Here is a 26899-nt window from a genome sequence, read left to right as displayed (position 1 = left end):
TCATTGCACACAAACCCAGTTTCTCCCATCTACTCAATCTCCCACTTCCAGCTCCACTCCCTCCAAAACCTCAAAATTCCAATCAACACAATCTGGAACCACAACACCCTAATTCAGTAGTTAACCTTTCCTCCAAACCTCTCTCCCAATCCGAAACCTCTGTCCTATCCAAAGGCCTCACCTTCAGCCCCACTCCCAGATTCAACCAAACAGCCCTCGTCAAAGATTTAGTATCCTACACTCGTTCTCTCTGCTGGAAATATCACTTTGCCATGAAGAAAAATGATCCTAATCCTACTCCTAATGATCCAACTCCCCAAGACACTATCCAAATTGAACCCTGCCTGGAACAGTTCCGTCCTCTGTCACAGCGGGACCCACCTCCTCTTCCTCAAAATCACCCTCTCCAAACCTTCCAGGAATTTCTGACTTCCAGCCTTGCCTCTCAATCCTTCTTAAAAAACCTTAATCCTACTCCCAACATCACGACTGCTGAAGCCCAGGCTATCCGTGATCTGAAGGCTGACCGATCCATCGTCATTCTTCCGGCGGACAAGGGCTCCACGACCGTGGTACTTGATCATCGGGAGTATGTGGCTGAGGGACTGTGTCAGCTTTCAGACAACACCACATACAAAGTTTGCCAAGGTAATCCCATTCCTGATGTCCAGGCGGAGCTTCAAGGAATCCTCAGAGCGTTAGGCCCCTAAAAAACCTTTCACCTGACTCCATCAACCTCCTGACCCCACCGACACCCCGCACCCCTACCTTCTTCCTAAAATTCACAAACCCAATCATCCCGGCCGCCCCATTGTAGCTGGTTACCAAGCCCCCACAGAACGTATCTCTGCCTACGTAAATGAACACCTTCAACCCATTACATGCAGTCTCCCATACTTCATCAAAGACACCAACCACTTTCTCGAACGCCTGGAATCCTTATCCAATCTGTTACTCCCGGAAACCATCCTTGTAACCATTGATGCCACTTCCTTATACACAAATATTCTGCACGTCCAGGGCCTCGCTGCGATGGAGCACTTCCTTTCACGCCGATCACCTGCCACCCTACCTAAAACCTCATCCCTCATTACCTTAGCCAGCTTCATCCTGACCCACAACTTCTTCACTTTTGAAGGCCAGACATACCAACAATTAAAGGGAACAGTCATGGGTACCAGGATGGCCCCCTCGTACGCCAACCTATTCATGGGTCGCTTAGAGGAAGCCTTCTAGGTTACCCAGGCCTGCCAACCCAAAGTTTGGTACAGATTTATTGATGACATCTTCATGATCTGGACTCACAGTGAAGAAGAACTCCAGAATTTCCTCTCCAACCTCAACTCCTTTGGTTCCATCAGATTCACCTGGTCCTACTCCAAATCCCATGCCACTTTCCTTGACGTTGACCTCCATCTGTCCAATGGCCAGCTTCACACGTCCGTCCACATCAAACCCACCAACAAGCAACAGTAACTCCATTATGACAGCTGCCACCCATTCCACATCAAACGGTCCCTTCCCTACAGCCTAGGTCTTCGTGGCAAACTAATCTGCTCCAGTCCGGAATCCCTGAACCATTACACCAACAACCTGACAACAGCTTTCGCATCCCTCAACTACCCTCCCGACCTGGTACAGAAGCAAATAACCAGAGCCACTTCCTCATCCCCTCTAACCCAGACCTCCCACAGAAGAACCCCAAAAGTGCCTCACTTGTGACAGGATACTTTCCGGGACTGGATCAGACTCTGAATGTGGCTCTCCAGCAGGGATACAACTTCCTCAAATCCTGCCCTGAAATGAGATCCATCCTTCATGAAATCCTCCCCACTCCACCAAGAGTGTCTTTCCGCCGTCCACCTAACCTTCGTAACCTCTTAGTTCATCCCTATGAAATCCCCAAACCACCTTCCCTACCCTCTGGCTCCTACCCTTGTAACCGCCCCCGGTGTAAAACCTGCCCCACGCACCCTCCCACCACCACCTACTCCAGTCCTGTAACCCGGAAAGTGTACACAATCAAAGGCAGAGCCACATGTGAAAGCACCCACGTGATTTACCAACTGACCTGCCTACACTGTGACGCATTCTATGTGGGAATGACCAGCAACAAACTGTCCATTCGCATGAATGGACACAGGCAGACAGTGTTTGTTGGTAATGAGGATCACCCTGTGGCTAAACATGCCTTGGTGCACGGCCAGCACATCTTGGCACAGTGTTACACCGTCCAGGTTATCTGGATACTTCCCACTAACACCAACCTATCCGAACTCCGGAGATGTGAACTTGCTCTTCAATATATCCTCTCTTCCCGTTATCCACCAGGCCTCAATCTCCGCTAATTTCAAGTTGCCGCCACTAATACCTCACCTGTCATTCAACAACATCTTTGCCTCGGCACTTCCGCCTCGACTGACATCTCTGCCCAAACTCTTTGCCTTTCAATATGTCTGCTTGTGTCTGTATATGTGTGGATGGATATGTGTGTGTGTGTGTGTGTGTGTGTGTGTGTGTGTGTGTGTGAGTGCCTGTCTGTGAAGGCAATAGTAAGACCTTCAGTACACTGGGCAAGGCGGTTCTCGTCACTGCAGATGCACTGTCCCCGAGTGGCCTGGCAATGTAGGTACTATTGGTGGTTGGTGGTTTTAGTGTGAACAGATGTGTGGATATGACCATCAGAGAGAAGGAGGTCAAATGTCTAGGAAGTTGAAACATTGGATTGAGGAGGACCAGTGAAGCAGATTGAGAGAAGGTGTTGAGGTTGTGAAGGAATCAGGGTAGGGGTCTTAGCCCTGAATCCTACATTCCTACTCATGTTAATGGCACTTCCCTAACACCAAGCTCCCTCATACCCACAGTCTTGCCACTATTGGATATTACCTTTCCAAATGTCCTCCAGACCCCAAACCCACTATCTCATTCCTCACATGAGGGCTGTTCAAAAAGTATACAACTTTTATTTATGAAAGCAATCTTTATTCAGATAAAATTGTTTGACACTAGTGACCTTCAAAGTAATCTTGTTCAGCTTATAAACACCATTCCCAACAGTGCTGGCACTACTGAAAGCATCACTTGAAAGCCTCTTTTTGTACTGTGCGCAGCTGTTCCATCGAATTCTATGTAGTGTCTTTCCAGTTCTGAAATCTGTTCCTGTTTAGAATCTCTTTCAATTTAGGGAAAAGGCAGAAGTCACTGTGCTAGGCCATGGGAATAGGGAGGCTGACAAACCACAGCCGTTTTGTGTTTGGCCAAAAAACTCTTGAATTAATTGAGAACGATGAGTGGTTGTATTATCATGGTGAAGGTGCCCATTGCCCATAAGTCTGGCCATTTGTGTCTCACTGTTTCACGAAGGCTCTGCAGAACCTCTTGGTAATACTCCTTATTGACGTCAGTACCTTCTGGGGCATGTTTGTGGCTCAAATTTTGTTCCTGGGTCATACTCATAAATCCACGACTCATCACCACTGATCAACATGTTAAGAAAGTTGGGATCACAGTTCACAGTATCCAGCATGTCCTGTGTGATCTCTGAACGAAGTTGCTTCTGCGCAGTTGTTAGCAACTTTAGTACAAATTTTGCTGAGATCCTCCTGAGGTCCAAATGTTCCTTTAAAATGGAATTAATGGATCCAGTACTAATTTTAACCTCATCTACAAGTTCTGTGATTAGAATTTGTCTATCCTTCATCAGCAAGGTCCTTAAGTGATCAATAAAAATCTCGTTTGTGGATTTTGAGGACCTACCTGAATGTGCTTCACTTGTTGCTGATGAGCGGCCCTCTTTGAAGTGGTTCTACCTCTCCTGTATTTGTATGGGACCACTTGCTTAACCCCCAAACACTTGTCAAATTTTATGGATTATTCCAACTTGAGAGTCGCCCACAACACAAAATCTGACAACTTACATGTGTCCACTCATCAATGGATAGCCAGCAACTGGCTGTTTCCAAAGTCATGAAAAAATCAGGCGTGTGCATTATGTATGAGATCCGTTCAAAAAATTCCAGAATCTTGTCCACAAAATTTATCTAGGCTACCTTTTACGTATTGTGCATGGTCTTCTTCAAAATAAATCTTCACAATTGATAAACCACTCCCAATGCTGTTTCCACTTCCAGAAACAGTCTTGGTATGCCTTTTAGGGATTGTGCGAAGCGCTGTCTGGAAATTTTCTTTTATCTGTCTTTGCAAATTCTCATCCTTTCAGCGTCTCAACATCATAGCTGTAGACTCACATGTCGTCAACAGTTATGATTCTCTTAAGGAACATCTAGTTCTCAGTTGTGTGATCCAGAAGTTCTTCACAGATTGTGAGATGAAGATCTTTCTGGTCTTGACTCATGAGCTGTGGGAACCAACTTGGCGGCAACACAATGCATTCCAAGATGCTGTGTCAAGATTTCATGATATGATCCAACTGAAATGTTACAGTATTCTGAAATCTCTCGAACAGTCATCTTCAATTGTCACACTCAGTTTCATTCATGTTCATGACATGAGCATCATCGGTAGATGTTTAAGGGCATCCAGAATAAGAGTCATCTTTAACTTCCGTAATGCCATTTTTAAACTCTGTGAACCCAATGAGTATGGCTTAATCACTCACAGCTGTAGGCTTCCAACATCATTTGGTTTGTCTCTTTAAAGGTTTTCTTGAGTTTCACACGAAATTTAATGCAGACGTGTTGCCATCTCAAAGTTCACAAACTTTGCTATGTTCTACTCAATACAGCATTGAACAATAACTAACAGGCATACAACAATAAAACTTTCAGCAGTTACACATTAAGCACAGGCTGCCAGTCGCATTTTGCTCCAACACACCAATGGCTCGAAATTATGAATGTTCTGCAATTTTTTGAACTGACCTCGTATGCCTATGAACATGGAAATTGATACCATTGTTGCTTTCAAAAATAAAAAATAATGTTGGATACTTTTTGAACAGTGCTTGTACACATTAGAAAATTTATCCTAACACACAACTACTTCCCCTTTAAAGAAAAAGTACGAACCAGCTACAAAGGAGCACCCCTTTGTCACACAGTACCACCTGATACTGGAACAACTGCACCGCATCCTTCGTTAGGGCTTTGATTTTCTATCATAGTGCCCTGAAATGAGGGGCATCCTATGAAAAATCCTTCCCTCCCCTCCTAAAGTGGTGTCCATTGTGCACCCAATCTTCATAACATCCTAGTCCATTCCTATACCACTCCCAATGACAACCACTTACCACAGGAATGACACCCCTGTGGAAGACCCAGCATTACCTATTCCAGTCCTGTTACACACTTATCCTATCCCATTTGAGGCTGGGCCACCTGTAGAAGTAGCCATGTCATATACCATCTCTGCCACAATCATTACACAGATTTTTATACTGGTAAGACTACCAGTCCGGTGTCCACCAGGACGAGTGGCCACTGCCAAACTGTGGCCAAGAGCAAAGTGAACCATCCTGTACACAACATGCAGCTGAACATGAAATGCTTGATTTCAATGGCTGCTTTACAACCCAGGCCTCTGTATCTTTCCCTTCAATACCAGCTTTTCTGAACTGTGTAGGTGGGATTTATCCCTACAACACATTCACCACTCCCAAATTCATCTCAGTGTCAACCTGTGGTAACCTACTGTCCCCACACCCTCCACTCAACAGTTTCTGCCTCCTTTGTCCTATCAGCTCCTGTCAATCCATGTCTCTTCACCCTAATTGTGCAACTCTCTTGACCAATGCACCCATTGGTCTTTTCTCCTCCTCTGATCCTCTCCTTTCCCACTCCCCCCGTCTCATTCCCCCCAGACTCCCTACACTGCACCTGGCAGTCTTGTCCTGCCAGCATCTCCTACATTATCTGCCAGATACCATTGACTTCCCTCCCTCCAGTTGTACCCTGCTATCCCTGCCCATTACCTGCCCCACACCAGATTGCTGCTGCCATTCGACACAACACAGTTGCATTCTGGCCGTAGATAGCAATCGCGCGCGTGTGTGTGTGTGTGTGTGTGTGTGTGTGTGTCCATCCATCCATCCCAGGTTGCGCCTGATGGCAACTCAGCATGTCTCCTTATAGTGAGTGCAATCTTTCCATTTCATAATTATGGATTATGTGACATGAGTACAGAAGAAAGAATTCCAGACAGACCTGTTTTATGAGTGATCCATACTTTTAAATTTCTAATTTTGCACACATTTCAGAATATACAAAACTTATGTCTACACGTATGATACATGGAATGGCAATGAAGTTCCAGGCTTCTTGACAGAGCGTAGGGGAACAATGCAGGAGATCTGCATCGCCGTACTAGGCAAGGAGCTAATGGAGGTGGTTTGCCATTGCCTTCCTCTGACCGTAATGGGGATGAATGATGAGGATGAAGACGACACAACACCACCCAGACATCTCGGGGCAGGTGAAAATTCCTGTCCCCACCTGGAATCGAATCTGGGACCCTGTGCTCAGGAAGAGAGAACACTACTGTGAGAACACGAGCTGTGGACGATACGCTACATACAAATAGAAAAATAAAGTTGTTATCATGTTGAAAATGTATCCAGATGAAAGAAAATGTGAGAGCTTGCAGGAGCAGAGCATTTTGTAGATACATTATATATTTGGAATGCAGTCTACAAATAATTGAGTGTGTAAGATTTTATTTTTACTTCATAAAGAAGACTGTATAAGCACAAGTCCAAAATGGTTCTCTCACTTAATGCAGCTAGAGAAACAAGCAATATGCATTTAACTGAGCCACTATCCGATTGTTGGTGTCTGTTTGTAATGATTTTATTATTATTTTTTGTACTGAGAAAAGAAAAGCAAGCAATTAAATAGTCAAAGAGAAAAAAATGGTAAGTCCAAAAGGACATAAATACAATGTTATTAAATCTGTGTGACTCAGTCCATGTGTGATGTAAACTTAAAATTCGGTTGATAAATCATAGGTGTGATTATAACACAGCAGTATTTTTCCAAAAATGAATTGCTGTTACTGAAAACATTATAAGATACAAACAAACAAAATATTAATCACATTCCGGTAACTTTTCTTTTTCAAGGTGATAATTAAACTTTTATGACTACTCCTCATAGTGCAGTTTTCAAAATTCAGTTACTTTTTGTACAATGTGCACAATTTGAAAACACTTATAAATGTTTGACAACCTACATCTCTGCTCTCCCTGTACTTAAAAACAATTTATACAATCAATCAGTAATTGTGTTCTGTAGATCCTATCAAGAAGGGATGTGAAAGACTTTGTAGTATACATTAACAAAAGAAAAGCTTACAGTAGATAAACTGTATGTGTACACTGTATTAGCAAAACTATCACTACACAATTTGACAGGCATATAGTAGATAAACCGTATGTGTACACTGTCTTAGCAAAACTATCACTACACAATTTGATACTGTTTGTGCTTATATCATCTACTAAATTGCAAATTGCAAGAAAAAAAGCTGCTACTTTGATAAAAAATGAAATAAATAAATAAAGTGGCTGTTTCTCAGTTACGTTAAAAAAAGCTGCACTGTCTCCTATTGGTAGCTTACTATTTACTTGATTGCAGTGGTATTAAAAAAAATAGTTATTTGCGTCTGTAAATACAGAGTCCTGTTTATAGTACATTATTATTTGTCAAGTAGCTTGCAATGAATGCTGCTACTTGGCGTATAGCTAACAGATGGTTTTTAGGAGGAATGACTAATGAAGTATGTTAGAATTTTTTTTATCAGTTGGAATTCCTAATAGTCAACCCACATTCCATGAAATTGAGCGCAAGAAGGTAGCAGTAAATTTTTTACTAGAGTAAAGAGATTTATTGAATTTTTCAAACAATGGCAACTCCAGGTAGGAATATCAACAATGTAGGAAAAGATACCGTAAAGAAGATACATCAAGTTGCAGACAGGCGCGATTAAAAGACATTCACATACAGCTTTTGGCCACAGTCTTCATCAGTAAAGAGAGGGGAGATACACACACACACACACACACAAGCAAGCAACCTCTTGCGCATACGACCACCAACCCCAGCATCTTGGTCCCCGGATGCAACATCATCATGTGGCATGCAAGCAGCAATCTGGAGGGGGTGGGGAGGAGTAAGGGGAAGGGATAGTGGTGTACAGGTGGGGAGACTGATGAACACTGTCTGGTGGAGTGTGCGGGGACTAGAGTGTCAACAGGCGCAGCGTCTGGAGGTTGTGGGGCAGGGAGGTGCCCCACAACATCCTGATGTTGCATCTGCTGGCAGTCTAGTCCCTGCACACTCCACCAGACAGCGTTTGTTTCTGTTCCCATCTGTACACTACTATCCCTTCCCCTTCTCCATTCCCTTCAGATTACTGCTTGCATGCCACATGATATTGCATCGCAGCCTGAGATGCTGGAGTTGGTGGTTGTGTGCACGGGAGGGTGCTTTCTTTTGCGTGTGTGCGTGTGTGTGTGCGTGTGTGTGTGTGTGTCTTTACTGACAAAGGCTGTGGCCGAAAGCTATATGAGAGTGTTTTAATCATGCCTGCCTGCAACGTGACATGTTTACTTTACGATAAGTAGCAATCTGTCTTTTCCTTTATTGAATTTTTGTCAGTATGGAAGAGGTTGAGTGGCACCACCCATTAACTGTTGACTCCGTATTGGTATATGATGTCCATTTAACAATATGAGAAAACAACCATTTCCATCTTTTTGATAGCATTTCAAAAATGCTCATCTGCTTGATAGCTTTTAACCTTTGTATTAGTAATGCTTGCACAAAATTTATCATTTTCAAGCTTTTCAGTGAAAATCATGAAATTAGTAGTGCATCCAATAAAGGAAATTCTTCACCCAGAACACCATTCGTTGATTGTCGATCAAATCATTGGTTGTCTTATTACATGATTTCATTGGTCTGATTACTTCATCATGCATATTTGTGTTATCCTTTTAAAGCCTGAGCTCCATTGTCTAACCTTTCCTTCACTCACTGCACATTAGCTGAAAGCTCACTTACCAAAGAATTTCAGCAGTAGTTGAGTCTTTGTCACACAAAAGTCGAATAATGGCACTAACTTCACAGTTGACAAGAGCAACAATTTTGTATACCAGCATTGTCAGGTTTCAGCCACAATCAATAATGCTGAATTACAACAGTGACTCCTGTGGCTCTGTAAACAATCAGTTAATGGTGCTGCCTTTCTGCAACTTTTTTCTGAGCTGCCAGCATTTAAGTACAAGCAAACAGCTCATACTCTTCGAAAATGTTCCATATTTGGTGTATATTTGATAATGATATATGCATCTCCCACATTATGCAATTAGTACTTTTTTTTGCAGCATATATTCATAACCCAATCATGCTCTCTCCTACATACACACTCTGACATCACAGTTCTTAATACTGCACTTCTCATGTGTTGGTCATTCACATAGGGTCTCTTTATTTTTAAGTGCAGTAGTAGTTTAAGGACCTTAATGTTGGCAGAAGACAGATATTCTGTGTAAGTTAAGTAACTGGCAAAATAGGAAGTCCATTGCATGTTTTCATCACTGGCAGACGAAATAGTCCTCTTTATATTTATAACAATATGTGAATATGTGAGTCCACACTTCCAATTTGAGCTAACGTTAGGTGTTTCAAGGCATATATGGGTGTTCTTCAATACAGCAGTGCCCTCTGGATGTGCCAGTTTCCTTCTCCATCCTTTCCTAATCCAAACTTGTGTTCGATCTCTAATGGTTTCATTGTCAATGGGACAGTAAACCCTGATCTCCCCCCCCCCACCCACTCACCCCCCCCCCCACCCACCCCACCCCACCCCACCCTTCTCTTCATCCATTCACAATTTCATTTGTTTCTTAATGTTTCCTTGAATTGTATTACAAAAATAAATTAGTCTCAGGATGATATATTCCCTTATAGTACCTGGCTTGTATCCATTACTTGTGAATAAATTTCGAATCATTGTATTGATATTCGTGTTTAAGCCACTTTATTGACAGAAATTTAGCAGTTATTACACAGTATTGCTATAGGTGTATTTTGTAGTTTGTCTTGCATGTGTATTTTACCATTTCAATAAAGCACATTGTTGTCTGATGCCTTGTTGTGCATGCAGCAAGAAGCCAGTGTTTGTTTGACACAATATTTCAGTGATGTGCCTTATTAGTGTCAGGCTCTCATTGACAAATGTTGTGCCAAAAAGAAACAAGAGCACAGTTATATTCATGAAAAGACATCAGCCAACATCACGGTAAATAGCTTCAGTTTTAATAGCTTGGTGCTTATTTGTATCTTGGTTATGCATGTTTGTGCTTAATGTCTTATAATGCAGCTGCATGGTATGTATGGATTGTCGTTATCTCTAATATTGTGTGTATTTAGGGTTGGTGGTACTCTGTACTTACCTGTAGGGCAGTAACATACTTCTAAATATAATTTCAAAAGAGAAGAAAAAAATAGTTATCGTAGGAAGATTCAAGTGTAGTACTTATTGATATTAGGGAACACACAATTTTTATTTATTTGCAGTTCCTTTTCTTTCTCAAGATATACTATTGTGTGCATGATTTTTTTTAACTGATGGATTATTGTATATTCCAATGTCTGTCATGTGATCTAGGTCACCAGTCCTCACAATGAATTTGAAAGTTGAACATGAAATAATAAACATGTATTGCCATTATACTTGGTGACTACATAATGTGTTATTTTGTGTTGATATACTATTGATTTGATGTACGGTACAATTAAAACTGTCTTTTTGCAATTCTGCTTAGAATGTAAAACTGAATACTCCTTCCATCCACCACATGTAACCTTATCTTCATATTTCTTATCTTCCTGTCTTCTTACAAACCACTATTTAAGAACGTTGGAAATTTGCAATTCATCTGTGTTTCTGTTTATTTATTTTCTTCTGTGTCTGTTAGAACAATTCAAGTTCTTTGGCTTGTAAGTACTTGTTATTTATCTGCACCAAATGTTTTCCATTCCCCATGAGAGTCAAAAGTCCAGAAACAAATTGTCAAATACTATAAAGCGGTATTTAAGCCCTTACAACCCTCATGTGACTTTTTAACTACTGTTTCAGTCTCATACTCTCACCTACATACCACTAAAAGAGGAAATGTAATTTAGATTTCTTAATAACTTCCTCCCAGTGGTCTTACTGGTAATGTTACAGTGCATTTGTCTTTGATTGCAGCTCACACATCCGTCTGCTGTCCGCCCTTGACTCATCTTGGGTTGTAAACAGTAACAACGGCCTACACGCTCATGGTCATCCACATTGGCGCCAACTGCAGCTGAGTGCTGCTAAACTTTTGGACCTCGCTCTTTTGTTGCCTGCACACCACTTGCCTCAGTTTCAGATGTATGTATCATGGACTCTTAAAAGTAATTTTACATATAACTAGAAAAAAAAGGTCAGTCAAAAACATAGTTTGTTCCCAGAAATTATGAAATTTTTTTGCAATTCTTAATTAGGCACAAGGTAGCTTCCAGTCAAGAAAGAACTGCAACAGTAGTTGTACACAAGGGAGCAGGGGGATGAATTTGGAGTACCGAGTTTTCATTCATTGTAAAATTCTCATATTGCCATGGATAACCATAAATTCTATGGGATGCAATACATTTTTAGTATAACCTATGAAATTTAGTTGTTATGGCATGACACGTCTCAAAACTGACTGACTAGCTCATTTTTATTACCGAGCGAGGTGGCGCAGTGGTTAGCACACTGGACTCGCATTCGGGAGGACGACGGTTCAATCCCGCGTCCGGCCATCCTGATTTAGGTTTTCCCTGATTTCCCTAAATCGCTCCAGGCAAATGCCGGGATGGTTCCTTTGAAAGGGCACGGCCGACTTCCTTCACCGTCCTTCCCTAAACCGATTAGACCGATGACCTCGCAGTTTGGTCTCTTCCCTCAAAACAGCCCAGCCCAGCCCCCAGTCATTTTTATTTTAAAAATTGCACTTTTAAAGTCTTGCATGCTACCTTGATAAATTTCTATGGATGCCCACAAGCACAACTAGAAGCCCAGCGACATAGTGAATGGTACATTTAGTATTGAAATTTATAGCAATTATTTAATTTACCTGGGTGGGCTTTTATATTGTTATTAATAGGCAAACCCACCATTGCCCAGGTGTTCATTTCGCAAATTTCGTATTAGAAGTGTACAGTTTCTGTACACTGGGTGCAGTTGGTTTGCATATCCACAATACGATTTTGTAAACATCTCAGTGGCAACACTTCTTCATAGCTTTGTAGACAGTTGTTGCTTTCGGCCACAGCCATTTGTGTTTCACAGCTGAAATCTATCAAAAGTGCTGTCAGGTGTCAGAGATTTCCTTAAGTTGACTCAACTGTAGGAGTGTCTCAGTAGTAAAGAATACATCTATTAAAACTTCATGCATGATGCACCATTTTTCACACATCTCGGTATTTATGATGTCATATCTCCTGATCTACGTGTCCAACAATGATATAATTTTGTAGGCACATTCAGCGGAATATGTGGTCACCATCTGCAAAATGTATTGCAAATAGAGTTAGTAGCAAAGAAGTGATAAATTTGGACATTATGCACAATGCAGCAGTTTTTCACGCATCTCATTGTTTATGATGTCATATCTCCTGAACTATGTATGATAGGTAGGTGGTTCTTAGTGCGACAGCAATTGTTGCCTGACAATAAGGGATATGTGTACCTCATCTGGTTGAAATTGGTCTAGTGCTTTAGGAGAAGGTGTCACACATACATTAAAACCCTCTTTTTACACTTTTAAGTGGACTGATCCAAAAAAGTATAAAATGCAACAAAGTGTAAAATACAGGAAAGGATAGGAAAAACAACAAGTGAAAATGAATGAACTACTCTCACTGTCATTCTCTTTATATTTTTCAAAATATGAAATTAAAACAGTTTAAAATTTACCTATTAAAAAATCTGAAATAATGAATTGTTTTTGTTTCTTTCTCACAGTAGTTATCTATACTTGTCCCTCCACAGTATACAAAGCATCAAACGCATTATCATCGCCTGATGCATTACCAGTGTACTGCCTCAAAATGTTAATAGCTTTCATAGCTTCTCTACTGCTTGGAACAACTGGTTCTTGGTCATCATCATCATCATCCTCTTCACCATTTACCTCTATTTTCCTTTCTTCAAAATGTTTGGTAATAATGTTATCAATTGTTGGCACCTCTGAAGGAATGACTGAAGCATCAATACCTACATATTCTTGAAATGTAGACAATATGCCTATCACAGAAAAATCTGAAGAATCTTCTTCTAGTGGTTCTCGTTTGTTTTCTGTGAAAAATCCTGCTTTCATGAAACAGTTAAAAGAGTTACATCCATGCATGCTTTGGCTACATAATGACATAGTCATAGATTTCAAATCCATGACACTATCATGTATAAATACAGACTTCTCGACAAGCATTTTTTTATATTTCCATTTCAGTGAATGGATGATACCCAGATCTAACAGTTAAAGCTCACTCGTGTGATTAGGAGGTAGGAACACTAACTTAATATTTTTGAGCTGCAGATTTTCAGTGTGTGATGAACATCTGTCAGGTAGCAGCATCATTTTCCTATTTTTTGCCCCCATTTTAGCATTCAGTGGATGCATGATAGATGTGAAGATAGAACTTGTCACCCATGCAGTGCTGTTGGAATGACATTTATCCTCTGCTTACTCAGTTCCCTACCATGGCATTTCTCACTGTTAAAACATAGGGTCTTACTTGGTAAAATGCTATAAAAAAAGACCAGTTTCATAAACATTAAAAATATTTTTTGGATAATAATCTTTAAGATATTTTACAGCTTTTTTCCCGTCGGTCCACAGTTCCACTATTAACACACTTTCACCACACAGTTGGTTGTAAACAATGTAATGACAAGTTTTAAATTGATTGATCCAGTCATTCGATGTTGCAAAGTTGAGGATCCTCATTTGTGCAGCAACCGAAGAGCTTTTTCTCTCAGTATGTTGCCATTAAGTGGAATTCCCGACACTTGTGCAAACAAACTACTCTGCAATGAGTTTATCGAAACGATCATATCCTGATGGCTGAATGTTGTTATGCTTTTTTGCCATGGAACCAGGCTGTCTTGCACTGGCTTTGATATTGGCATGATTTCTCACAATCGTGTTCAGGGAGGTCCTTCGCTAATTGAATTCACAATCCAACATGTGAATCTATATTTTGCAGAATCATCTTCCACATAGATACATTTCCTATATTTTCTAATCATTTCACTCATAAGCACTTAAATTTTACATAGGTGTTTGTTTATTGTTACCTGTACTGTACTATTTTTCGGGATCATTGTTAGTATAACAACTCCCTTGTTACATTCAAACAAGTGGTCACTGTATGGAAAAAGTAGAATATAAATTTTAGCAGCTACTGTTAGTGAAGTTTAATCTAATGGCACATGTTGTTTCAGAATTTTTAATTAAATATGCAGTAATCATTTTTATTTTTTATAAACATGAAGACTTTTTGCCTAGCTCTTTTCATGACATTTTGGCATGATTTGTAACTGTCTTCTGTTTTCGGTTGCGGCAACTTAAACGATCTGACAGAAATTACTCTAGTAGCCACATTCATTCCACTCATTGTGTTGTGTTACAACAGCTTTAATTTAATTTCACAGTCGTTTATACAAATAAACACGTATTTGTGATTGTTAGTACTAAGCCACTGCCTTCAAGACAATCAAAAAGGCACTGGCTGAGTGCTGATACACACAAACGGTCACACTGGTTTCTCTCTTCATTCCAATCACGTTCAGTGGTGTAAAAAAAAATGGAAGCAAAAGTCTCTTGTGAAACTGCATTAAAAAGATATCTGCGTTCTAATATGAGACTTGTAATTGACAGTCATTATAAAATAATGGTAACTAAAACTTGAAACACAATATTTGTGAAATGAAATTAAAGCGGTTGTAATACAACACAATGAGCGGAAGGACGGTTGCTACTAGAGTCACTATTGTCTAATAGTGATTATGATTAAGGCAATGACTCAGCATACTTCCCCACCTTTCAAACATGACGAAGCTATAATATAGGTGGCGATGACCCAACACGCAAACAATGAAAGTCTTTAAACTTCCTGGCAGATTAAAACTGTGTGTCCGACCGAGACTCGAACTCGGGACCTTTGCCTTTCGTGGGCAAGTGCTCTACCATCTGAGCTACCGAAGCTGTGAGGACCGGGCGTGAGTCGTGCTTCGGTAGCTCAGATGGTAGAGCACTTGCCCGCGAAAGGCAAAGGTCCTGAGTTCGAGTCTCGGTCGGGCACACAGTTTTAATCTGCCAGGAAGTTTCATATCAGCACACACTCCGCTGCAGAGTGAAAATCTCATTCTGGAAATTAAAATCTTGCTTACCATGCTAATGCTACATTACATAATCAATGACACTGTATATAGTCTGAATTGTTCCAAATCTGACTCTGAGCAGAAATTTGTGTGAAAATCAGTTTGCTGAATTCACCAGTTGTGAGAGGATGACTACAAACAAATAGTTTCTTTTCTGTCATTATAGTTGTTATATCCTGGCAATTTTGCCATGTCCTTTTCGGTACGAGAAAAATTAAAGTTTTACTTATTCTGAGATGTTTCATTGCTCTAGGCTACAGATGACGGCAAAGATTTTCTGTAAGAGAAAATTAAAGTAGATGATAAAACTGCACAAAATAGTTGTTGAGTGGATTAAGAGCTGGTTATTTTTCAAGAATATACTCACAAAGAATAATAAGCAGCTAGTCATTGATTTGAATACTTATTTAGACAGCATAAAGAATTATTCATTTAATTATTGCTTTCTATGCATCGTGTTTCAGGGAAGAAACTTCAAAGTTATGAAATGATTCAATATACCATAGCACAAAGATGTAGCTCTCTAAACTGCATCTGTAGATTAAATCAACTATATTATTTAATGATCTGTAGTTATTTGTAAAGCTCATTTGCCCTAATAGTTACAAAGAGGTCTTATTTCAATGAGAATCACAGCTATGAAAGTAAATTTTAATTCTGCAAAAATGTAAGATTACTTTTTATTTCAAGCCTGGATTGCAGGCACAACTAATTTATCCTTCAGCATGTCCCTGTAGTGGTATGAAGTGAAATACTTATGCTGCAGCATTATAATCTCCACCTTCAGTGCCTGCCCAATCATTCAAGTTGCACTTTTTTGTCTCTTACTTACAGCACAAACCATCTGAAGGATAGTAGCTGTAAAGAAAAATTCCAGCAACTCTTGGATGAAAGGCTACCAGATAAATATCCTGAAAGCACTGAATGACATAGAGTGACACTGAAGGCTGAAATGACATTGGTTCCAAACACCAAAACTGGTTTGATGAAAATGACCAATGAATTCAGGCACTACTAAATAACAAGAGAAAAGTATACCACACTTGGAAGAGCAATCCTAAGTCAATTGTCGAGAAAAGAGAATATCAAGAAGCAAAGGCAGAAGTTCAAAGGAAAACTCATGCTCTGAAAAACAAATGGTGGACTATGATATCTCAAGAAATGCAACATCTAGCAGAAACTAATAACAGTCAAACTTTCTTCAGCATGGTGGAAACTGTGTATAATCCAGTAACTCAAGGTCTAAACCAAACTGAGTTAGGAATGGTTCCACTCCACGAAGGCCAGCAATGCCCTTACAACATGATGTAAGGACCATTTCGATGAACTCTTGATAAAGACTCAGAGATCAATGAAACAACACTTTCCACAATTCAAAAAAGGAAAAAAAACCTAGAAAACTTCATCTTGGTGAAGTTCTTTCTCCACAAGAAGTTTAAAAAGCTATTAAGCAGCTGAAAAACAGCAAAGCCATTGGATAAGATGGAATCCTTGCAGAATTTTTTCAAGGCAGGTGGACGAATCCTCACTGAACATTTACTAATGTTCATTGTCAAAATATGAAGCTCTGAAACCATTCCTCCCGACACCAGAGAATCACTGATTGTTACCAAAAAGACGACTGAACCATCTGTGGTTACTACTGTGGAATATCCCTTTTATCTGCTGCTGGAAAAATGCTTGCTCAGATTCTGTCCAACCACCTGATACATCTCAATTGAAGACTAGTTGCCTGAAAAACAGGGTGGATTTTGACCACCACAGATATGATCTTCTGTGCCAGACAAATGCAGGACCTTTGCAAATAATAACATCATCATCTGTACATGGATTCATAGATCTTGCCAAGGCCTTCGACTCAGTCAAAAAAGATGCGTTGTGGAATGTCGTAGCTAAAATACGCTGTTCTGTAAAGTACATTTGTTAGACTGCTGCATGATAACAAGAATGGCATGGTTCTTGTGAAAATGCCCCAAAGAGAATTTCGAAAACACAGTGGGAGTGAAGTGAGGTCGTGCGGTACCTCTCACTTTCTTCTCGATCTTTGTGGGAACTACACTTCATCTTGTCAATGTGAAACAGCCAGAGGGCATAGAAATAGAATATAGCACAGGTGGTGGTTTGTTCAATCTCAGTAGACTACATGCCAAGACTAAGTATCCATAGCTGGCCAATGTTAACTCAAAAAGTTAACTTCAATAAATGTTAAAGCGTTACTTTACAGGAGATTTATCGGAAGGTAAAGTTAATCATTAACTCATAATAGTGAGCCTTATGTATTCTTTTTACTGCTACTGGCTCCGCTGTCGATATCTGAATGCTCAAGATCAATTTTTCTTTTTGGGTTTCCTCAACTGGGCCCTGCTTTCACCGTTTCTTCAAACTGTACTCTTCTTATGTTTTGTTTCAAATTATTAAAGCTCAAAGTGTGAGCCCTAAGTGTTCATTTTTAGGCAAACTCAGTTTACAGTTGAAAAGTATTTGTTCTCTTGATTTGGATACAAAATTAACATAATCACTTACGTGTAGCCACAGATTTTCTTCAGTTGTAAGCTGGAATCGGATTCCATGATTTAGTTTCCACTGTAAATCTGCTAACAAAAAGTAGTACTTAACAGGAACTCAGTAAACAAACAACAATAACCAGTTAACACCTAGTTATTCTCACTTGCACTCAGTTGCTTACCTCAGTTGTGCACATCCCGGTGTAGCCCACACCCACATGACCTGAACTTGTCAAAAGATGATTCCCACTGGCAGCATAATGAAAGCGCTGGCAGGTCGATAGACTCACAAACAAACACAAACACACGCACAAAATTCAAGCTTTCACAACAAACTGTTGCCTCATCAGGAAAGAGGGAAGGAGAGGGAAAGACGAAAGGATGTGGGTTTTAGGGGAGAGGGTAAGGACTCATTCCAATCCCGGGAGCGGAAAGACTTACCTTAGGGGGAAAAAAGGACGGGTATACACTCGCGCGCACACATACACATATCCATCCACACATATACAGACACAAGCAGACATATTCAATATATATATTGACATATTCAGACATATTCAATATTGACTTACAAGTTAACCCATTACTCGAGAAGTTAACTTTGTTAATTAATGGATTAACAATCTTGTGCCCAACTGTGAAAGTATCCATTACAACCATCATTGAACTTCGATATGCTGATGTTAATGCCATTCTTGCCAACTCAGAAGATCTACAAGCAGTTGTAAATACATTTGATGACGCATATACGACTATCGGACTAAATCTTAACATCCAGGAGAAGCAGATCCTATGTCAGCATGAACCTAACTATGTATTGCCACATGCCTAACAATTGCAGTATTAGGCAGAATTCTGTGGAACATAGAATACTTCCCATACTATGGCAGCTATCTTTCAGCAAACGCATATATTGATGTTGAAATCCAATGGTGTCTCCAATGTGCCAGTACTGCTTTCAGTTGTCTTTTGGTAAGTGTCTTTGGTAATCATAATATCAACGTCAAGACCAAGCTCTATGTATGCTAAGCTGCTGATATACCATGTCCTACATATGGGTGCAAAGCACTGAATACTTACAGAAGGCATTTTTTGAAAAAGGTACCATCATCGCTGCCTCATAAGGATCCTAAGGGTGAAATGACAAGATCGGTGCACTAACATCGGTGTTCTGGAAGAAACAAACTCTATTAACATTGAGTCCTTGATTAAGTGTCAACTCAATTGGATGGACCGCATTCTTCATATGCCCCTTGTTCATATGCCTCTTTACCAAAACAAATTATGTATTTCCAGCCAAAGGATGATCAAAGAAAACTAGGAAGACCACAAAAAACAATACAAAGCTCTATTAAAGGACAATATGCAAAGATGTCAAATTGAAAAGTAACTGGCAAACTACTGCACTTAATTGTCCAGTATGCTGTTGTAATGTTTGAGAAGGAATTCAGCGCTTCAAACAAATGTACGGAAAACAGAAACTGACAAGCACAGCACTAGGAAACAATGGGAGCTCCTGAAGATAAGCAATTCTGTGCAGCTGGTCCCCACCAGAACAAATGTGTGTCAACAACAGACACTCTATATGAAATCCACCAATGGTCTGGTTCTTGATACGTCAGATTTTGAAAATTTTTTGTAAATTTGTAGTAGCAGTTGTTGCATGAAAAATTTGAAATTAAAATTTTAAAACCTCTCCTTTTTGAGTTATTAATTTATAAAACCTCCAATATTATGTGATTTTTGGTTAGGTTTTTAAACATAAAAATCACCATCTCTCAAAATCTATTCAACATACAGATGTAAAATTTGTATCTTTTCCTCCAATTTTCTTATAAGCTGTACAAACGTATAGTAATTGACAATATTCATAACAATGCCAAATTTTCTCAGGTTAAATTATTTTTTTAATTTCGAAGATTTCAAAATTGGAATTTTTTTGCTTTTGGAAAAAAAAAGAAAAGAAAGAAAATCCATGTTAGTCACACATTATTTGTCAATGTGTGTGCCAAATTTTGTGGTTGTGTTCCAGTGGGAACACTAAAATAAGTTTTATTTTACTGGTAGGCACAGCACTTAATGCACAGTCTGGAGGCCTTTGGAGTTGTTACTCAGATGTAATATGTCAAAACCAAGTAAGACTCCCCAGTCATTATTTTTTATTTTGTGACAATGAATTTATTACATTATTAGAATTACAAACTTAAAATTTACACTGAAGAGCCAAAGAAAGTGGCACACCTGTCTAATATTGTGTAGGGTCCCCGTGAGCATGCAGAAGTGCTGCAACATAACGTGGCAAGGACTCGACTTATGTCTGAAATAGTGCTGGAGGGAACTGGCACCATGAATCCTGCACAGCTGTCCATAAATCCGTAGGAGTACAAGGGGTTGGAGGTCTCTTCTGAACAGCATTGCAAGGTATCCCAGATATGCTCAATAATGTTCATGTCTGGGGAGTTTGGTGACCAGTGGAAGTGTTTACACTCACAAGAGTGTCCCTGGAGCTGCTCTGTTGCAATTCTGGATGTGTGGGGTGTTGCGCTGTCCTGCTGGAATTGCCCAAATCCATCGGAATGCACAATGGACATGAATGGATGCAGGTGATCAGACAGGATGCTTATGTATGTGTCACCTGTCAGAGTTGTATCTAGATGTATCGGGGGTCTCGTATCACTCCAACTGCACATGCCCCACACAATTTCAGAGCCTCTGCCAGCTTCAACAGTTCCCTGCTGACATGCAGGGTTCCATGGATTCATGAAGTTATCCAGGCGGGGCATTATCAAGTCATCAAGGGTACACAAGTGGGCCTGCGGCTCCAAAAGCCCATATCGATGATGTTTCACTGAATGGTTCGCACGCTGACACTTGTTGATGGTCCAGCATTGAAATCTGCAGCAATTTGTGAAAGGGTTACACTTTTGTCATGGTGAACGATTCTCTTCAGTCGTCGTTGACCCATTCTTATAGGATCTTTTTCTGGCTGCAGCAATGTCTGAGATTTGATGTTTTACTGGATTCCGTATATTCACGGTACACTCGTGAAATGGTCGTACAGGAAAATCTCTGTTTGATCTCTACCTCGGAGCTACTGTGTCCAATTGCACGTGCACCAACTACAACACCACATTCAAACTCACTTAAATCTTGATAATCTGCCTTTGTAGCAGCAGTAACCTATCTAACAACTGCGCCAGACACTTGTTGTCTTGCCGGCCGCGGTGGTCTAGCGGTTCTGGCGCTGCCGTCCGGAACCGCGGGACTGCTACGGTCGCAGGTTCGAATCCTGCCTCGGGCATGGGTGTGTGTGATGTCCTTAGGTTAGTTAGGTTTAAGTAGTTCTAAGTTCTAGGGGATTTATGACCTAAGATGTTGAGTCCCATAGTGCTCAGAGCCATTTGAACCATTTGAACTTGTTGTCTTATATAGGCGTTGCCGACCACTGTGCCATATTCTGCCTTTTTACATATCTCTGTATTTGAATACACATGTCTGTACCAGTTTCTTTGGCACTATGAATAATTTCCTTAATTATACCTTCACTTTACAAATACATTAATACTCATCAATACTATCAATTATCGGTGATGTAGCTGTTATTACTTAACAATGTGGTAATTGAGTGCCTTTCAAAGAAAAATTTTTTCCTCGCCAGCAAGGTAGATATTAAGGTGATCCACTAACAATCTTACTAGAATCTATGATTGTGTATTGGGGTTTTTTTTTCAAATGACGTAACCTAGTTCTTCCAAGCGCAGTGACAGATTGTTGATGTAATGACAGTCTTTTTCCACTGTAATCTGAAGCTGTACGTAGCTCTTCAGGTCATAGTCTATCTGCTCTTCCTGTGGTAATTGCGGTATTTAATGTACAAAGTATGAAGTTTTGGTTTACAACTACTTTTTCATTTCTTGATAGCACAGAAACCATCCACCATTTATTGTCATGGGCACAGGAAACAAGTTCTGTAATCCGTTCAAATGCTGCAGCGTCTGGACCCACTTGAATTTTATGAACATTAAAATCCTTGGAATCATAAACATATATTTTTGGCTTGCTCATAGGTATAAATTCACGATAGTTTTGAGTCCCTGTGATGGCTGTGGCTTTATAAAATCTTTTTGCCAAGCTCCGTTTTTATGCTGCATGCTCATTATTTGTCACATAGAAAAAGTGACTGATGGCATACATGCTTTATCCCACTCAAACGTTAAGAATAGGAGTGATTGTTTATATTTTATTATATATTGGTTTTACACACACACACACACACACACACACACACACACACACACACACACACAGTCATTTTACAAATAAGAACTAAACTAATGTAAATTAAAATATATAACAAATGAAAAATGCATACTATCCATGACATTGTGAAAGATGATGGAACATATCCTTTATATTAACTGTTATGCAGTGAGGTAACAAAAGTCACCTGATTCCATTTTGTGTCGGACCTGTGCAGCAACTCGACATGGCATTGAGCCATGCTACCTCTGTAGCCGTCCATAATTGTGAAAGTGTTTGGTTCAGGATTTTGTGCATGAACTCACATCTCGATTATGTCTCATAAGCGTTTGATGGGATTAATGCCAGGCAATCTGGGTGCTTTGTCCAGGAAGCTCTTCAAACCAGTCACAACCAATTGTGGCCCAGTGAGATGGCACACTGTCATCCATAAAAATCCCATCATTGTTAGGAAGCATGAGGTCCTTGAATGGCTGCAAATGGTCTCCAAGTAACCAAACATAATCATTTTCAGTCAATGATCGGTTCAGTTGGACCAGAGGACCCAGTCCATTCCATGAAAACACAGCCCACACCATTATGGAGCTAGCAACAGCTTGCATAGTGCATTGTTGACAACTTGTGTTCATGGCTTTGTGGGGTCTGAGCCACACTTGAATCTTGCCATCAGCCGTTACCAACTGAAACTAAGACTCACCTGACCAGGCCATGGTTTTCCATTCATCTAGAGTCCAACTGATATAGTCACGAGCCCAGAAGAGGCATTGCAGGCGATGTCAAGCTGTTAGCAAAAACATTCGCACCGATTATCTGCTGCCATAAACCAAATTTTGGTGCTCTGTCCTAATGGATACATTTGTCATAGTCCCACACAGATTTCCGCGGTTATTTCACATATTATTGTTTGTCTGACAACTCCCATGCATCTAGTGCCAACTACCATTTTGCATTCAAAGTCTCTTAACTCCCATCGTGTAGCCATAATATAGTTGGGAACCTTTTCACATGAATTACCCGAGTACAAATGACAATTCCGCCAGTGCAGTGCACTGCCCTGCATCTGTATATGTGCAGATCGCTATCCCATGACCTTTGTCATGTATTACAAATCTAAAATGATTAAGTGAAGTGTCCTAGTACTCAGTACTTTCATTTTAATGATAATTTTGTGAACCAGCTTGCAAACCAAGTGCAGTTGAGATACAGTATGCAATAGAAATAACAGTAAAGTAAAATTTATTTCCATATGTTCTCTGTGGAATACCATCATGAAATTTGGCACACGCATTAACAAACAGTGTACAACTAACATATTTTTTCCAAAACAAAAGAAAGTTCCGATTTTGAAATTTTCAGAATTTAAAAATTTTGGTTTAGGAAAATTTTGCATTTTAATGAATTTGGTCAAGCAACACAAATTTTTATAGCCTATAACAAACTGAATAAAATGGTATAAATTTCAGGCCTATATGTCCGATACTTTTTGCAATATGGCCACTTTGAGGTTTCGAAATGTTGCAAAAATTGCAGACTCAAAAATGAAACATCCCAAAAACTTTAATTTGGGCTTTTATCTTATTTTGACACATAGAATAAAATTCTAAATCATCAGGGTTTGGATTTATTTTTGTATTAGTTGATTTCAACTGTGGAAAAATCTGCAACTCTTAAGATTAGCCTGTACAGTTACATAAGATCTCATAGAAACTGAGTTTTGAAGACAATCATACTCATAAGCGGATGATAGCCCATCATCACACACAATGAGGTATTCTGCTGAAAAGTTGTTTGATTAATTTTATGTTAAAATCCGTTTCATATTGAGTTTTAGTATGAATCATACGATTGTATTTAGCATTTTATTATTCTCTCATGCACTTATTTGTACCTTTGTAATGTGATGTGTGTTCATAACCATTTTTTTTCTCTCTCTCTCTCTCTCCAGGTATCGTTGGGCATTTGTGGGTAGTTCTGAGCTGTCAGATGTGGATAATCAAGGACTAGGTGAAACAGCTCGTCCGCATGATTTTGTTCCTCACATCAAACGGATAGCTCATTTAATGGATATAAAGGTAGCATATATTAGCTGTAAATATAAACTGATTGCATATTATTGGGTTAACACATAAGTTCATAATGGTTTTCCATAAATTTAATAAACACAACATACACATACAACAGAGGCTTTAGTCATCAATAATATATTCTTCTTCGCTATTTACAACAGGCTGCCAACACTGATATAACTTTTCAATTCCATCACACAATTTTGAGGTGAAGAACTCATTGAATCATTTTCAGATTGAATTTTCATCCAGAAAGGAAGTCCTTTGAAGGGTGTGTGATAGAATGTGGAAATGGTGAAAATCTGAGTGTGCAAGATCAGGTGAATAAGGTGGATGCGAAGTGATTTTCCAACCCAACTCCTGTAACGTATTTGTTGTCAGTCTAGCAAAATGTGAGCGAATGTTATTATGGAGTAGCATCACTTCATACAATCTTCCTGGTTGTTGTTCTTGGACTACATCTGCAAAATCTCTCAGTTGTTGACAATACGTCAGCAGTGATGATTGCACCTTGGGGAAGCAATTTGTAGTACACCACACTGTCACTGTTAAAAAAATGGTTCAAATGGCTCTGAGCACTATGGGACTTAACTTCTGAGGTCATCAGTCCCCTAGAACTTAGAACTACTTAAACCTAACTAACCTAAGGACATCACACACATCCATGCCCGAGGCAGGATACAAACCTGCGACCGTAGCGGTCTCGCGGTTCCAGACTGTAGCGCCTAGAACTGCTCGGCCACTGGCCGGCGTCACTGTTCCCCCAGGTGCATAACATTTTTGCGATTTTGGCATAGAGCATGCGGTACCCATACACCAGATTTTTGAACTTCCTGCATTGCATGCAAGCATCGCCGTCACAGTCATCACATTTTCCAGTTTTTGAGTACACTGACATTGAGCATTGTGGATTAATACGTTAAAACGATATTCACCACAACCCAAACATCTTCTTGAATGAAGAGAGTCACTGATGTCAAATTGAGGCTCCTTAAAACAAGAAACAATTTTCTTACTGTGCTCTGTCCAGTGACATTATCCCCATACGTGGCACAAATGTTTCTGGCTGATTCAACTGCTATCACCCTTCTATTAAACTCAAACAGCAGATTGTCAGAAATATTCCGATGTCTTCACTTTGAACTCCACTTTCTAGTGTCCACAGCTCTACTCACTATCTCCAAATGATAATATGTGAACTCAAATAAAAACAGTGAACTACAAATAAAAAATATCAATCGGTAAAGCAACTGGAATACCAACATGCAAAACAAGAACGGTACGAACTGATGATGCACCATAACGTTGTGTGTATCTGGCGACAGTTTTTTATAGTATGCATAAAAGACGTATCCAAATTGTAGTTGTAATTGCTTCTGCACACTGCACGTTCAGAGAGCAGTATACATACAGTGGCAAGTTGGCTGCATGTTCAAATTTATTAATTCAACCTCAAAAGGATACAGTCTGTAACCAAGGCAGGCAATGCAGTGGTTGAGACTCCAACTTCCTATTAAGTGGAATGAGATTAGAACTCACATGTGAAAAAAAGTTTTTCTCAGGATTTGTCTAAATGACTGCAGGTCACATTCTTGACTGATTACTTTAATAGGGCTATCGCCGTTTCCCAAACCCAGTTCCTTATCTCCAACTGACAAGAAGACCACACAGAAATTGCATTTTTGTAATTTTTCATGTTTATGGTTCAGAACTCAAATATCAGTCTTTCCTAACATTTTGATGAAACTCTAAAAAATTCTCAAGCACATTGACTTTGATGTCTTTTGAGCACCTTTAATACTCTAAACTAAGTTTGATTTTCCAAAAGGCAGTGTGGTTCTGTGGTAGGATGCCCACCAGCCATGTTGGGGGTGGGGGCTTGGTTTGATTGCCAGCCAGTTGAAATTTTTAGTCAAAAGTGATGTTTTACAAGCCTTTCTGTGAAGCATAAAATACATAAAGATTGGGGAAAAAAAAAAGAAACAGTAGGGGTCGAGACTGAATTGCTGGATCAAGTCTTGTTTCGGTCGTCCTATCCCCACTGAGTTCGAATACCTCTATTTAAATATGAACTTCATCATACTCTGAAAACTTTGAAGTTGATTTCCTCGAGAATTTTTGAGAGTTGCATTGAACTGCTGTGGCAGAGTGATATCAGAGTTCTGCACTTCTCGTACTGCAAAGATAAAAAATATATAATTCTGATGGTCGTGTCTCCTTGTGAGCAAGAGCTCTGCCTCTAATGACAGAACTTACATAATTTTCTGTTATGGTTTGTGATCAGATACCAGTTGCAGATACTTATAGATGACCAGTGCGGGCTGTAATCAGCATATGGCACGAAAACTTGCTGATATTCTAATGCATTAATGCAGAACTGATTAATGCTGGGATAAAATTACTTGATAGTTGATGTCTGTCCTTGGCACTACAGTGTTGGCATATCAGCTACTGCATGGTTAAAGACAACACACAAACATGTTGGGTCACTTCACATGTGCTGAAATGCTTTTCATTTAACATGGAGCAGCGTTATTAATCGGTTATGCAGTGAGCCCCTCCCCTCCCCCCCCCCCTTTCCTGTTCTCTTTTAAGCCAAGTATTAAATTAAGGTACAGTGTGTCAGGTACACATTACATTTATAACTAATCA

At 39.8% G+C, this 26899-nt stretch overlaps 1 protein-coding gene across 1 annotated transcript in view; it reads left to right on the top strand.

Annotated features, from left to right (window-relative positions):
- The window catches only part of LOC126199686 (protein dopey-1 homolog), a 376916-nt gene that overhangs the window by 336966 nt on the left and 13051 nt on the right, over positions 1–26899 (top strand). Inside the window, exons 30-31 of the mRNA XM_049936615.1 lie at positions 11212–11379; positions 24127–24253. Of these exons, the coding sequence (XP_049792572.1) occupies positions 11212–11379; positions 24127–24253 (295 nt within the window). The remainder of the gene's footprint in view (positions 1–11211; positions 11380–24126; positions 24254–26899) is intronic.

This window comes from Schistocerca nitens, chromosome 1, assembly GCF_023898315.1.
Source record: "Schistocerca nitens isolate TAMUIC-IGC-003100 chromosome 1, iqSchNite1.1, whole genome shotgun sequence".
Classification (NCBI taxonomy): domain Eukaryota; kingdom Metazoa; phylum Arthropoda; class Insecta; order Orthoptera; family Acrididae; genus Schistocerca; species Schistocerca nitens.
Note: the sequence above shows the minus strand (reverse complement) of the source record. Positions and strands in the feature narration are given on the sequence as shown.